At 42.8% G+C, this 16,072-nt stretch overlaps 2 protein-coding genes across 4 annotated transcripts in view; one reads left to right on the top strand and one right to left on the bottom strand.

Annotated features, from left to right (window-relative positions):
• itgav (integrin, alpha V) overlaps nucleotides 1–16,072 on the top strand; it is a 563,305-nt gene that overhangs the window by 133,956 nt on the left and 413,277 nt on the right. The gene's annotated exons all lie outside the window — the stretch shown is intronic.
• The window catches only part of man1a2 (mannosidase, alpha, class 1A, member 2), a 140,717-nt gene continuing 126,888 nt past the window's right edge, over nucleotides 2,244–16,072 (bottom strand). For all 3 annotated transcript variants that reach the window (XM_061723305.1, XM_061723307.1, XM_061723306.1), the window contains exons 13-14: nucleotides 9,575–9,690; nucleotides 2,244–4,264 (exon numbers count right to left, since the gene is read on the bottom strand). In XM_061723305.1, coding sequence (XP_061579289.1) covers nucleotides 4,129–4,264; nucleotides 9,575–9,690 — 252 coding nt within the window. In that variant the 3' untranslated portion in view covers nucleotides 2,244–4,128. The remainder of the gene's footprint in view (nucleotides 4,265–9,574; nucleotides 9,691–16,072) is intronic.

The raw sequence follows: 16,072 nt of genomic DNA, 5'->3' as shown, positions 1-16,072 counted from the left end.
GATAAGTAAAATGGATCACTGCAAAAACTCAAAATCTTAACAAGAATATTTGTCTTATTTCTAGTTAAAATGTCTGATTTTAGTAAAAAAAATCTTGTTACACTTAAAACAAGACTCATCACTGGAAAAAACAACAATTTTCACCTGTTTCAAGTAGATTTTCACTTGAAATAAGTAGAAAAATCTGCCAGTGGAACAAGATTTTATTGCTTGTAATAAGAAGATAAATCTTGTTCCACTGGCAGATTTTTCTACTTATTCCAAGTGAAAATGTACTTTAAACAGGTGAAAATTGTCAAATAAGTTATTTTTCTGGTGATGACTCTAAATGTTGAAATAGCAGTATAACCACATTCATTGATGAAATGACATAAGGGATGGAAAGGGGGGATTGCAGTTTTACAGGGGGGATGATTTGGACCGTTTTTATTTCAGGGGGGATGCCATCCCCCCTCATCCCCCCTCAACTCCAGTACTGCTGATACCAGACAAGAATGGGACACCATTCTAGTCTCGTCAGCAAATTCAATATTTACCGTAAGATAGTACATCCCCTCAGTTTAAACATTTGATTCCTTCATTGTGCTGTTTTTAAATGTATCAGAAGTGCAGGTCTTTATATAAATGGTCTCCACATGCTCATGCTCGGCGTTTTAGAAGCACAAACAACATCCTCCTGGGTTTCTGGTCACTTTTCATAACATCTTTATTGAGTTTGTGTCTCAGTTTTAAACATATTTACAGATATTTTAATTTTTCTTTTTAGTCCAGTAAAAATACAAATACAGAACACTCAGTTTTCAAAATCGATGTGGTTCCCGGTGACTCGGCGGCCACTCAAGTTTCCTCCTTATCAAATGTAGGTGGCGGTGATGTGAGAAAGCACGAGCGCAGATGTGCGCCGCATCAGTGGAGCGTTAGTGACGGGTGGAGGATGGAGGTGAGGATGGATGGATGGATGGATGGATGGACGAAGGAGAGCTAAGTGGAGGAAATTAAACAATCCACCCTTTGAAGGTGCTTCAAAAGCTTCTCCTAAACGTTAACTGGAACCCTCTGCTCTGCTGCACGTGTGATTCGTATGACGCATGTATTGTTGCACATTCGATGATTTGAGCTGGACACTGTTGAAAAAGAGCTTTTTAAGACTCTGATGAAATGAAGCTTAGACTGCAGAAGTGATTCAACATGGACCTAATTTTGATCTCTCCTTCAAAGCTGTGTCAAGCAAAACTAGCAGGCTAATAAAATAATCTGCAAATAATTAATGCGCTGAACGGGACGCCTCAGAAGAAAGCATGTGGAAATCTGTCTCGTCAACATTTCCACATACGATTAAACATTAACTTTTATGACAACTGACAACATTTTGTGCTCAATTTAGACGATCAAACATCCTCTGATTTGGTGTCTTTCAGGGACAGAGAGCAGCACAGTCATGAGTGCAGATGGAAAGGTTCAGATCCGACGGTAACGGGAGTCACAGCAACGCTGGACGTTAGAGGAGGACCAGCTGAATCTGTGTTTGGCACGTGAGAGGAAACCAGAGAATAAAAGCACTTCTTCTATGTTACATATCCTTCTTCAAAGACGCTCTGACTCGAGGACATATTTTGAAGTGAATGTTTTCTTCGTGGTCGTTATTTTGCAGTTTTCTGTTTTCTCATTTGACTCGTCGGGGGAACAGGAAGTGTCTGAGCGGCGAAGACAAACATTATCGTGGTTGTAACTGCCTCTGCTGACATGTGCGTTCAAGTTTTACTAACAAAGATGTCATGTTTGTTGTTGTTGTTTTAGGAGAAATCAGATTTGTGATGCTATAAATGAGTTAAAAGAAAAATTGGAAAATCTAAACATGGTTACACTCTGAAAGTTATGTTTAATTTGTTTGTCTTTGTTGAAAAGCTGAACATGTGCTCCTGCGTGACCCTCAGGACCGGTCTGACCCGGCTGCTGCTTCCACTGACTGAAGGACTTCACATAAACCCCATTTCAAAAGTAATAAATAAACCAATGAAAGTCAAACAAATGGAAAGAAAAAAACCCTTGAAATGGCTCTTTAATTGTGACTGACGGGATACCCGACTGGCTGGAAATAAATCCCGCCATGGAAAACATTCAGCTCCTTCTTTTGAGGTACATTTTCTCCCGTTTCAAAGTGTATTTTTCCCTCGTCAACAGAAGCCGAGGCTCCCTCATAACAGGAAGCTGCTGTAGCCGTTTACTGCTGGCTTTTATTTTGAGATTAGTGGCTTCACATCCTCTCCTCTGCGGTCACTCTGCCTCCAACACGGCCTGCTGTTTGTGTGCCACTTCCCAAATACTCGCATCATTTCAGATGAGCGTACTGGAGCCTCGGTTCTGTTTGATGAATGTTTGTTTGCTCCGGACGGGGAGCCGTAGGTTCAAGCGCGGGTCACGGCGCGTCTGAAGCCTCCAGACAAATTCAGGAGCGAGAGCAGCTCCGGAGTCGGACTTGTGTGTGTTTGCCAGCGCGAAGCGTTTGAGCTGACGGTCTAATCTCAGGGACCGGGGGAACTGAAGCTCCTGCTGCGTCAGGACTGATGGCAGGAAGCAGAAACGGCTGCGTGACGGCCTGACCTCCCGCAGCATGTCCACACGCTCGGGATTTTGCTTTATCACATCATTTTCAGTATTTTTTTTACCTTTTTTCCGACTTCAGAAGCATTATTGTTTTATTGCAGCAAAGAAAATAAGAGGAACAAGGTCTGAGTGTTAGTAGCTTTTCAGAACTGTGCAGTAAACAAGTAACACGCTGGAGGCAAGATTACAGGAGCAGAGACTCGATTTAACAGTATAAATAAAGCTGAAAACTCAAGAAATGATTGGACTTTATCAAATTAGGGTGAGTCAGTCTTTTAGGAAGTTTGAAATGGGAGACGTTGATGGGGAAATGGAAGTCGGAGGATTGAGAAGAAGAAGAAGAAGAAAAGCATCAATTCAAAAAGGAATCCATTAAAAAAAAAGACAAATTGCAAATTGTAGCACCTGGATGAGTAAAAGCAGCGCGCGAGTGGCCGACCGATGCAGCCGGCTGGCGGCGTGTGGCGGCTGAACGGAGGAAATGTGACATGAAAGCTCAGAACGGAGGCGTGATGTCGCGATTCATTCCCCTCTCAGTGCTACACCTCCACCCCCCCCCCCCCCCCGCCTGCAGAGTGTTCCCATACAAAGTGCACAAATAAACGCTTCACAGCAGACGGACTGGTACTTCAACGAAAGCAGGGCTGAGCACTAACCGGCGTGATTAACTGGATGACGATATGGCAAATAAGAGACGATGGAATCAGGAGCAGCAACAGTTCGGAGTGGTCTCTAGCTGGAACGATGCGAGGCGGCGGGGGGGGGGGGCTGAAAGGGACCAGGCCGCTTCTCTGATTACTTTTCCATTTGCGGTGGTTCGTTGGTTCATTCGGAGGTTCGGAGGTGGTGGGGACTGATGTCACCATGATCAGCTGCTAACAATTCCAGGTCAGCGTTCATCTGATGGAGATTACACAGGAAGTTGGCTGGGGGGGCGGGGATGGGTCGGGGGGGGGGCCGAGGGCTTGGATTCAACCCTGTGTCTCCAGTAATCATTTGTCCAGAACTGAAGAAAAAAAAAAAAAAGAACAACAGAAAGACACATGTCATAAACAGACTCTGTTAAGTTCTCGTGTCTGTCTGGAAAAAATGAAAAGAAAAAAAAAAATCCATCAGCACAGTGTCAAACTGGCCGACCTCAGCTTGAGTCTATGGCAGGAAAGTTTGGTCAAGTAGAGGCAACAGAACCAAAAACAAAAAAGGAGTGGAGCCTCAGGTTTGAAGAGTTTGTTTGAGCAGCAAACCCACCGTCCGTCTGATTGAAGCAGTAAAGACACAGATGGACAGAGTACGACAAAGAGGAGGAGAGGGAGAGTCGGAGCGGGTCCTCTCCTCTCTGCAGCGTCTGTGCCGGGGGACGTGGCTCCGCCTCCTCCGGCTCACGCCTGCAGTCCAAACGCAGATGAAAGTCTCAATGGAAGCTTGTCTGGTGTTGGTGCGTGGGTTTCTGGACGAGCAGACAGGCGGGCGGAGAGGGGGCGCCCCCCTGCTGCCGGGGTGGAGCAGCCGGCCCGGCCCGCCGGCCTACCGCTGGGCGGGCTCGCTGCCGGGCAGCGTCACGTTGCCCAGGTGGAGGACGGGGAGCGGGTGGGCCTCCGTGTTGAACACCCAGCTCTCCAGCGGCAGCAGGTCGTCGCTGGAGAACAGCAGGTACAGGTACCTGGGGGAGGTGAGGGGGGGGGGGAACAGGTCACATGTCACATTCAACTGCACATGTTCATCAGTTAAAGGGACATGCACAGACTATACTAGGTAAAACATTTGTTCTTGACCCTAAACTGTTTCTCCTAGGTTTATATCCTGATAGACATCGTATGTCTAGGAAAGTAATCACTGCCCTGGATTTGTGTTTACTGCTTAAAAAAAGAGCCATAGCTCTCTCATGGAAGAGTACCAGTAAACCAAAATTCATTTTTCATTTCGTTTATTTCGAACATGTATAAAAAACAAGAAAAAACATGTTTGCAAGGAGTGGGAGGAAGTATAAACTTATTTACCCCCCCCCCCTTCCCTTTCCACAACTAAACATAAATTATATGTCTGTATTTATTTTTTATACTGTACACTAATTTGTATAAATATATATAATTTTTACTAAAATAACCTGTTTAATACAAGATGTAAGCTCTATTATAAATATAACTATGATATAAATATAATACGTAAATCTAGGTATATAAACATACAAAGACAACATGACAAAATAGAACACACACAGCTGCTGATGTTTAAACACAGTCTTCACTTTTATACCTCAAATAAACCATTTCTTTATATTTCTTCTTAAATTGTTTTATGTTTGTACATTAAGTCAAAATTCAAACCATTCTACAGTTTAATTCCACAAACTGATACACAAAAACTTCTTTTTGTTGTACGCACAAATGAGGTTTCCCCTTACATTATAACAGCCTTCCCTCCCAATAAATAATTTCTGAATGTTATCCGGTAGCGAATGATTGTTTGCTTTAAACATTACTCATTAACTGAATTAAGGAAATGTCTACAACTTTACCAATGGAAAAGATTACTTACATTATAAAGGGCAAACTATCATTATTTCAAAACATTTGGGGTCTTTTTATGGAATATAAGGAGAGTGTGGATGTAAGCGGTCTGGGGTGGATGAGGCGTAGCTACTGATCCTCTGCAGGGTTCTAAAATAATTTCCTTTCTTTTGATACTTGATTTCTTTATTCTGTGTGAATTGTACATTGGAGTTTGTATTTCTGAACTATGCACAATGGTGAAATAATTTGGGCTGACCCTTGAAAAATAGAGAAACCTTTGTTGTTTTGATTGTTACTTTCTTGTTTTAAGGTTTTTATTTTGGGGTTTTATTCTTTGTTTTGATTGTTACTTTCTTGTTTTAAGGTTTTTATTTTGGGGTTTTATTCTTTCTTTCTTTCTTTCTTTCTTTCTTTCTTTCTTTCTTTCTTTCTTTCTTTCTTTCTTTCTTTCTTTCTTTCTTTCTTTCTTTCTTTCTTTCTTTCTTTCTTTCTTTCTTTCTTTCTTTCTTTCTTTCTTTCTTTCTTTCTTTCTTTCTTTTTTCTCTTTCCTTTTCTCATATTAAACTAAACTGAGTGTTGCTTTATGATATCTCATAAATACTTGACTTGTAAGGAAATATGATTCGAATCCTGGACAATAATTCAGCTCCCCTTGATGTTTCCTTTTATGTAAGAGCACTCTTATTTTTGTGTATTATTGGAAGAATTTTGAAAACCAAATAAAGATAATGTTGAAAAAAAAAAAAAAAAAAGGGACACGCTGCCCATATTTAGTCCACGTGGAGTCCTTTCCTCTGACTGAAACGTGCATGAGTGTTAGCCTTTCCTGGTGTCCGTTTCAGAAACTGTCTTTTGTGCAAACTCTGATGCTCAACCTGAAGTGACGGAAACGCAGTTTTGCCCTGAACGGTGGGTCGCAGTACGGCAGCTCTGATGTCTCCTAACAAGACCGGCCAAAGCAGATCCACCTGCTGCACAGACTGACGGACGGCCTCCTGAGGAACTTCTATGACTCTGTGGTGGCGTTGGCTAGGGATGGGCGGTATGGACTAAAAAAATGTATCACAATAATTTCTGCTATTTATCCTGATAACGATAAAAATGACGATAAAAAATTACCAATTCAACTCCACCTTTTTAACTATAAATCTATCACCACATTCAGTCTTTGGAGCCCCCAAGACACTGCTGTAAAAGATACTAAATGCTACTAAACTACACCAATTAAATTGATAAAAAGTCCACATGTACTGCAAATCCATCCATCCTTCCTTCCTTCCTTCCTTCCTTCCTTCCTTCCTTCCTTCCTTCCTTCCTTCCTTCCTTCCTTCCTTCCTTCCTTCCTTCCTTCCTTCCTTCCTTCCTTCCTTCCTTCCCTCCTTCCCTCCTTCCCTCCCTCCCTCCCTCCCTCCCCTCCTTCCCTCCCTCCCTCCCTCCCTCCCTCTTACCACGAGATGACGGTACATCATGAACGGTAAAATATCACCCATCCCTAGCGTCGGCCATCTTTCACAGTGTGGTCTGCTGGAGCAGCAGCATCACAGCAGCAGAAAGGAAGAGACTGGACAAGGTGGTGAAGAAAGCCGGCTCTGCCCTGTACTGTAGTAGTAGTACTAGCTCTGTCCTGAGCTGCAGTCTCCATCCTGTGGAGGTGGTGGGGGAGAGGAGGATGGTGGACAACGTCTCCCACCACCTTCATGAGACTGTCAGAGCCCTGGAAAGCTCCATCAGCGACCGGCTTCGTCACCCGCGATGCGTCACTGAGAGGCATCGCAGGTCCTTCCTCCCCGCTGCCATCAGACTTTACAACCATGGACTATAACAACATGTGCAATATCTGTCTACCTCATAAACATCCTACCTGCCTTTTTCGCACTGTTTTCTTTTCTTCTCGTACTGCACTACTTTTCTTTTCATTCCAAGGTGTATACTGTTTATACTTTGTAATTATATATTTTTTACTTTTTTATCCTTCTTTTGCTGCATCTCGGTTCTGCTGCTGCACAAAGCGACTTTCCCCACTGAGGGATGAATAAAGGACAATCTAATCTAATCTAATCCTAGTCGTGGTGGTGCACGTGTTCACGGTACCGACGGGCAGCGTTTCTCCCGTCGGAGTTTGCCGAGCGACTTCGTTGAACCTCCTTCTGAAACAGAGCTCTGCAGAGCGAGTTCAACTCGAGGGAATTTTACGAGCTACGGTGAAAATCCAGTGATGACTAAGAGAGAAAGGCAGACATGAAACCCGGCGTATTTGTCCAAACAGAAAGTCCCCGCTCTGAAAGCCCAACTCCATAAATCCCGGCCGATCTCAGACCTCATGATGTCAAATCTACCTCCCTGCCAGCGCTATTCTGGGATCAAACCTCCCCACTGGAACAACGCTGCAACCCTGGGTCCCGCGGTGGAAATCTCCTTCTGATAACTGCAATACAGCCCATAATAAGCATACAATTTATTTTGACGTTTTCCACTATTTCATAGGAATTGTACGATGACATGAACTCACGTGGACCTCTAAAAGCTAACAGGAGATATTTTTTTTACCTGCTTATACAATCTGAGAGAGAGGATGAAGTGTAAAACTTGAGGAATGAAGATTTTGAGGTTTACGAGTTGCGACTGAGTGCAGATCAGAGCGGCCGACAGCCAATCATCAGCCCGTGTGACACGGCTCTGCTGCGGCTGGCTAGCGGCCCGCGGGGACGAGCGCAGCAGATACTCTGGACACAAAGAAACTCCACAACACGCAGGGATGGAAATGTCACCATCTCAGGGAGTTCACCAGCGTGGCAGTGAACCTTTCACCACTTATACAAGAAAAGAGGAAATTCTGTGCCATTTGAAGCTTTGAGAGAGTTCATTGAGAGCAGATTTAAAGAGCTGATCAGCATCCTCCTCCTGGAACCTGATCTGGCACAGCAGCGAGAGAAACCCGGTGTCCTCGGTCCTCTGATGACGCATCAGCAGTACTCGAGTCGTAAAAATAAATCAGGGGGAATGGTGGATTTTATCATATGGAGACAGATCATTTGTGCTGATTACAAATAATATAATATATTACAAATAATAGCACTGACCAAAACACCTGCAGAAATACTGCAGGAATGACATAGCAGCAGTTAAATGCAGCCTTCTGTAAGCTTTAAATATCCACTGGGCTTACATCAAATACATCAAAACACAACAATAAAAAACACTTTTCTGAACTTATCAATATGACTCTGTCCTTCACAGGATAAGTAACATGGATCACTGCAAAACTCAAAATCTGAACAAGAATATTTGTCTTATTTCTAGTTAAAATGTCTCATTTTAGTAAAAAAATCTCATTACACTTAAAACAAGACTCATCACTGGAAAAAACAACAATTTTAACCTGTTTCAAGTAGATTTTCACTTGAAATAAGTAAAAAAATCTGCCAGTGGAACAAGATTTTATTGCTTGTAATGAGAAGATAAATCTTGTCCCACTGGCAGATTTTTCTACTTATTTCAAGTGAAAATGTACCTGAAACAGGTGAAAATTGTCAAATAAGTTATTTTTCTGGTGTTATTTCTCTGGTGATGACTCTAAATGTTGAAATAGCAGTAAAACCACATTCATTGATGAAATGACATAAGGGATGGAAAGGGGGGATGGCAGTTTTACAGGGGGGGGGGGTGATTTGGACTGTTTTTATTTCAGGGGGGGATGCCATCCCCCCTCACCCCCCCTCATCCCCCCTCAACTCCAGTACTGCACGTCAGACTGGTTAAGTGGCTGCTCAATTACAGATACTGTACAGCACATTGCCAGGAGGTGATGAAAGCCGAAGAGCGACCAGCAGGGGGCGTCAGAGAGCCACTCTGAGGTCTCCTCTTAAGACGCTCTCTTCTCTCCTGATCCAACAGCGATGATAGTGATGATGATGATGATGATGATGCACCACAGACACACGAGCGCAGCCTTTCGCATTAAACAGACTCTAAAAGATGTACGTGTCCTGAAAGCCTGATGGCCGCCCACCATGTTCACTGTAAAGGACTCTAATGTAACAGATTGAGAGCAGATGGCCCTGCATTAGGGTTGTATCATTCCCCTTTGAAGAATACTACAGAGATATGGAACCTTGTACAGACTGAGTACTCTGCAGTCGGACGATGTGGAGAGCCTGAACTTTACAGAAGGTCTCACAGGATGATAACATATCTATTTAGAGATGTTATCGCTTTAAAAAAAAAAAAAAAGGAGAGTTTCATGATTTAATTAAAAGCTTGAAGGGACAGGTGCTGGGTAATTGAACGGGTCATGACCATGCTGGCCCGGCATGGATCATTCCTAATGCATAAATCCAGAGCATCTGTTCTTTGCAGAATTACATTTCGGATAAGGTTAACGTGAGGTTTCTGCCGCGCCGGCTCAGTGTTCAGGTCTCTTTTGTATTCTGTCTTGGAGCTGTGAATGTTGAGGCACTTACTTGAGGGTTTCAGCCAGGAAGAAGCTCTGCTGCACGTCGTCGTAGGTCGGGTTGGACGAGTACACGTCCTTCACCCCCGAGAAACCTCCACTCACCCGGCAGTACTTGTCAATGGCCTGGGGCAGATGAGGACGGAGGGAGGGAGGGATGGAAAGATAGCGAGAGGAAGAGACGGAGGGAGGAGGAAAAGAATAGCAAAAGATGGAAGAACAAGGAAGTTGGGTGTCAAGAAACGGAAAATAAATGAGGGGGGAAAAAAAGGACAAAAATGGCACGACAGGAAATGAATGAGGAAACAAACGAGAGAAAGGATGAAGGAAAGGAGAAAGAGAAAAATGAGGGACAGCCAAAGGAGTAGGGCAGAGAGAGAAGGTGGGGGCGGAGAGCACAATTTTAATAAGCTTATAAAAGCATGCTGTAATTAATTTCTCTGCTTGTGACAGATGAGAGCAGGTCCTGGGGACGCATTCAAAATATGAGGAAAAAGACGATTACCACAAAGACTTCCCAGCTTTTAAATGGTATTCTTCCCATATTTCTGCTTTCCTAGGACACAAAACAGCCTCATAATGAGATTACTAATTAAGATTCATTCTTCTCCTAATATGCTTCATTTGACGACGTTTGTGTATTATGGTGTATCGAGGTTTTATATTTGCACGAGGCTGTCTCTCAGTGGTCAATCTGAAAGTGATCCAGCTCCTTTTGTTCCTCTTTTCCCCTGAAAATTACCAATAAAATAAAATGATTAGTTGTTAGAGCTGCTTGGTTTCGTTCCTTCTTTAGCCGCGTGATCTTCACAAGAAAAGACAAAAGGTGGCTTTAGAGAGTTCAACGATCGTGAAAGATGTGACGTCCATGTGCAAGTAGTCAGTCAATCAATCAATCAATCAATCAATCAATCAATCAATCAATCAATCAATCAATCAATCAATCAATAACACAGCTTCATGAGGTCATGCAGAAACGGCTGCTGGTCACATGATGAGGGGTCTGGACCGGCGCTAACCAAAGGATCCACAGAAAAGAAAGCAGAACTGTTTTAGCAGGAAAGAGGGGTTGTGAGTTCCTACATCTGAAGTAAAAGTAGTGACATTTTCATTATTCAGCACCTTTCAAGATAAAAATCCCAGGGTGCTTCACAATAAAACACATAAAACTGGAAACATAAAACATATATACAAATAGAACAAAGCAAAAGCATGTTTAAAAAGATGCATTTTTAGCTGCAGCTACTTTTTTCTTAAAGAGATCACTGTCACCTTTAGTTTTCATCTGTGTTTGCAACGAGCAGACCCTCGGGGACCCGCTGGGGGCGTAAGGCTGAAAAAGCTATAAAGTGTCGCTTGATAAATGCAGAGCTCTAAATGTTGAGACCAGCATCTGTAGTGGACAAGGAGCCGGTGCAGCCGGATTACTAACGGGGTGGCGTGAATATTTGGAAGTGATTTTTTTTTTTATTTAATTTTTTTAATTTAAAGAAGTGATCATCATCTCCATCTCAGGGCCAAGAGTCTGCTGACTTAAGGCTGAATTAAGCTTCTGCATCACACCAACGCAGAGCACACGCCGCAGCCGTGACGCCGTATTGAACCCTTCGGACTTCTCCGTCTCTCCATTTGGTCGCGGTGCAGTACCCCCCGCGACCGCTACTTAGCGATCTTTTTCTGAATGGTTTATCCGACTTTTTCCGGTCACAGTAAATCAAAGAGATAAGGACAACTATTGTGCAAAAAAACAAAATAAAAAAAATCACACATAAACGAAGAAAAGAGCGCTGAAAGTTCATGACTGCTTCAAACCGGAAACCGGAAATGCTTTGCTTCCAAGCGAACCACTCTCCGTCTGGTGTGGTCTGCATTGCTCGACGCGTAGTTACAATTTTCGGGAGGTGCACGTCAGTGACGGCGCAGGTGACAGCGTGTGGTCTGCGTGGACGAAAACCACACGCCGTAGGCACGGCGCAGTTTTGACGCAGAACCATATTTCAGCCTTTAGGGAGAAATCTGTTTGGGGCACAAACAAGGACTTCCAAATCCTGATGTAAAGCTGAATATCATAAGCATAGCAATGATAAGAAAAATCATTTAAGGGCCTAAAATGTGCTGTATAGAGGGCAGTTGTAACATAAACAATAAAGGCCCCAAAACAGACCCTTGTGGCACACCAAAAGTGAGTGATGAAGAGGAGAACACAGAAAATGATCTTCCAGACAGATGTGAGGAAAACCATTTCAAAGCAGATCCCGGCACCCCAACCTAGTGTTTCAACCTGTTGAGCAAGGCATGATGATCAACGGTGTCCAAAGCTGAGGTCAAGTCCCACCAAAACAACATGGAACAACGTCCTGCATCTCTGTGTCAGGACGTCATTAGTGACTCCAAGAAACGCTGTTTCTATGGAATGAGGCCTGCAAAAACCAGACTGAGTGATCAAGGATGCTAAGTCTGTGTGAAGTAAGTTTTTCTTGCTTAAACTAGCCAGACTTGTACATGCATCAACTGCGATGACATCAAACCTTTTAATAACTGCGCTGTCAAACATTGTGAGAAGTTTCAGGGAAACTGATGAAATCTCAAAGCTGCAGCAGTGAAGCTGTAAACCGCAGTTGGAGCCACGAGACCTTCGGAAGGGAAGGTACGAGGTGCACCAGTTAGCGTGGCGTGAGTATACTGGATCTTTTTACACATGTATGCTGCCGTCCAGAGGATTATCTCCCTCTAGGGGAGTTACAGAGGTGGGCTCGGGTCTGGAGGATTCAGGTTCAAGTCCTCGGGACGGCAATTGAGACAACTGAGGACCACTTTCGGCCCCTGAGCAAGACCCTTAACCCTAACTGCTCCCCAGGACCGGAACAATGGCAGCCCACTGCTCCTAGTACAGGGATGGGCAACCCAAAATGTTGAAAGAGCCATATTGGACCAAAAACACAAAAAACAAATATGTCCGGAGCCGCAAAAAATTAAAAGTCGTGTAAATAAGCCTTGAAGGCAACACATGCTGCATGTATCTATATTAGTTATAACTGGGGGAAGATTTTTTTTTCATTATGCACTTCGAGAAAAAAGTCGTAATGCCAAGAAAAAAGTCGAAATTTCGAGAAAAAAGTCGAAATGTCAAGATTAATGTTGAAGTACAATCTTGAGACAAAAGTCCAAATGTCGAGAAAAAAGTCCAAATGTCGAGAAAAAAGTCGAAATGTTGAGAAAAAAGTCGAAATGTTGAGAAAAATAGCCAAAATTTTGAAGAAAAAAGTAAGAAAAAAGAGAAAAAAAGAAAAAAGAAATAAGGACAAAAAAATTGAAAAAAAGGAAAAAAAAGGAAAAAAGAGAAAAAAAGAAGAAAAAAAGGGAAAAAAGGTCAAACATTTTTTTTAAAGCTCCAGCGAGCCACTAGGGCGGCGCTAAAGAGCCACATGCGGCTCTAGAGCCGCGGGTTGCCGACCCCTGTACTAGTCCAACTAGTGATGGGTTAAAAGCAGAGGACTCATTTCAGCGTGTTTTGTGAGACTTATACTGACAAATAAATAAATAAAACAAGCTTCCTTACTCTACATGACAACACATTTCACCCCGTGGTTCATTACAACAAAACGCCGGCCACAGTTGCTTTTCTCTACTTCGGCTCACACTCGGACACGTCATTACAAATCCAGCAACAGTCCAGCTGGTGACATGGAAAGTCCATTTTTACGTATGAGCTCCATTGATTTTCACCGGGAGCTTGCTACAGTGAAAGTGACGCGTGCCTGCAGACTCCGGCTGCATTACACTCCCGCTCACTCCTGCTCACGGCTTATCGACTTTCACCATTAACACATGTAATTGAAAGCATTATCTGTGTCCTTGAATTTCAATCTCTCTCTCTCTCCCACTATCACACACGCAAACACACTCCACGTCCCTTCATGCTGTCCTCGGCTGACCTCTTAGCTGTCAGCAGATTTCCACCCCAAAGAGTTTGGACCATAATTCCTGTTGTTCACGGGCTGCTGCGCCCAACGCGACTCTGCCCTTCTCGGTCCGTGCTGCAGTGACCGGCAGCTGCTTGTGCAGCACGCAACACCATCATATCTGTCTGAAAGTTCCCCGGATGGTATTCGGAATACACTGTAACGGAAGTCACATCATCATGACAGCAGCCTTTCACTCGATGATGCCTGTCTCATGATACATTTTCAAAATGCACATCTCATGACCATCTGTGCTAAATCAACTCATTAGACCGTCCACATGTATCTTTGACTGAGCTTCAAGGTCCAGGAAAAACTGCAGGTGTTAATAACAGACAGAGATGTGTGAGCAACTTTCTGCAGGAAAGTCTCCCAAGAAATAAAAGCATGAAATGAATCTGTTCTCAAAGTAGTGAAGGAGGTGAAAACGAGGCGCTGATGCACATTATCTTCCCGCAGTCACAAGCAACACAGAACAGGGTGTAAACCCTAAAACATATAACAAACTGTGTAGAATGAACAAACGTATCATTTAGTGATGCACCGATTGTTCGGTAACTGAAATTGTTCGGCCGAAAATGGCCAAAAAACACTTTCGGTGGTGGAATAAGTGGGAAAAAAACCGAACAATTAATAACGGCGTTGTAATGTAAGGAAATAGACTGGCCGCTCCCGTAACGGTTGCGCACCACAAACATAAATCGTTGGCCAACCAAAAGGTAACCACATAAGAACCTAACATTCACCAGGAGGTGGAACCAAAACAACATAATGCTGGGAAATTAAAACATTTTCAGTTTTTTATGTTCAATAAATATTTTCTACCTTGTAATTTTGTAAAAGATCTTTTTCTTTGAAAAGCATGCCTAAATCAAATGTATTTGATTTATGCAATGGTGAAAAAATTGGCAGAATAAATGAAAAACTGCGAAGAACCATATTCGGTATTGTTCGGTATTCGGCCAAGTGTTTATTATTATTTTCGGTTTCGGTTTCGGCCACAAATTTTTATTTCAGTGCATCACTAGTATCATTAAAGCTGAATGTCTCAATTAAGAGCAGGAAACGTCCAGGTGTTTCAGGACTAGTGAATAAGGCAAGAATTCATAATGAAACACAAAGTCAAGATTATTTTACCAACTAACAAACATCAGTTAAAATCTAAAAGTTAACAGTAAATAATTTACTGTTTAGTGAGAGGAAATTAAATAAAAAAAAAAAGAGGAAAAAGTTTCTCAAAATGTTTTCTGAAAGTTCATAATAAAGCAGATAAACAACTAATGCCAGATGAAAGCGGCGCAAAGTACAAGATGTGTCATATGTCTTTGTGTGCGGATCGTTAAATAATACAAGAGAAGCAAAGATAAGACCTTCAGCAGCTGCTCTCTTTAGTGTCACTCAGGATCACTGCAATCAGTTCATGAACGCAAATGCAACAAACAAAAACAAAAAACTGGAGAGGAAGATGATGAAGATGAAAACAGGGAATAAGACTTGTACAGAGAAGACAACGTACAGGAAGCAAACTCTTTCATCCGAGCAGGATTTCACTTCCCTTCTGCTATGAAGCTCTTTTTCAAACATGTTCGATGGCAGAGAAATAAAAGCAGAGTCCACATTTCCACCAGAAACCATGTAAATGAACGTTTATCTAGATATGGTCCTTAAAAAGCGGTTGTGAGTGTTGTTTTTCTGACTGAACGTGGGTGAGACCTGCATCTCTGGTTTCACAGACTCAGGTGAGGCTGAAAACAACTCGGTGCTGATGAAGTGCAGTTAAAGGCACGCAGCCCAGAAGAACCGGCTCTTCATTTTACTGCCAACTTACTTTTGGAAAAGAGGCAAACTGTGAGGGAAGGTTTGCTCGGCCCATCATGTTCGCTCCCTTTCTTTTCATCTGCATTTTCAGCTTGTGAACGCTCAGATTTCTAAGCAGCTCGGAGAAGATCAGAATCGTTGTGAAGCTGTTAGGTGTGTGGTGAGTCTTACAGATGTACTCGCTCCATCCTTCTTCATTTCGGAGCATGAAGTTCAGACTACCATAATCATGAGTTATTTCAAAGAACCAAAGAGATCCTGAGTTTTAAGTACGTGTTTAGCTGTTAATGACATCCGTTACTTTATATGAATAGTAAAATTGACCACAGGAGTTACATTTCTCTGGAATTAAGTTACCGGTTCTTGGTGAGAAGTTAGGTTGTTGTATAGTTACAGGTTTGTGGAAACTTGGGAAAATGTTTCCTGAAATGCCACTGGGTTTGTAAAAGTGACTGCGTTTCCATGCATCAATAACCCTTTTAAAATCCGAATATTGGCAATAACCCGAATTTGCTCGGCCATGTAAACACCAATAACCCCTTTGAATAACCCGAATTTGCTCATATTCCGGTTTTTAAAAACCCGAATATGAGCCCTGGGTTACTCCTTTTAAAACCCGAATATTCGGTCATGTAAACGCCAAACGGAATATCCCCATCAAACGGAACATGAATTTGTTTTCTGCGCATGCTCTGTTCACAAGGAATCCTGGTCTTTTGAGTCCAAGA

This window comes from Cololabis saira, chromosome 6, assembly GCF_033807715.1.
Source record: "Cololabis saira isolate AMF1-May2022 chromosome 6, fColSai1.1, whole genome shotgun sequence".
In the NCBI taxonomy this organism is placed as follows: Eukaryota; Metazoa; Chordata; class Actinopteri; order Beloniformes; family Belonidae; genus Cololabis; species Cololabis saira.
The sequence above is the reverse complement of the archived record's forward strand: the minus strand, read 5'-3'. Positions and strand labels throughout refer to the sequence as shown.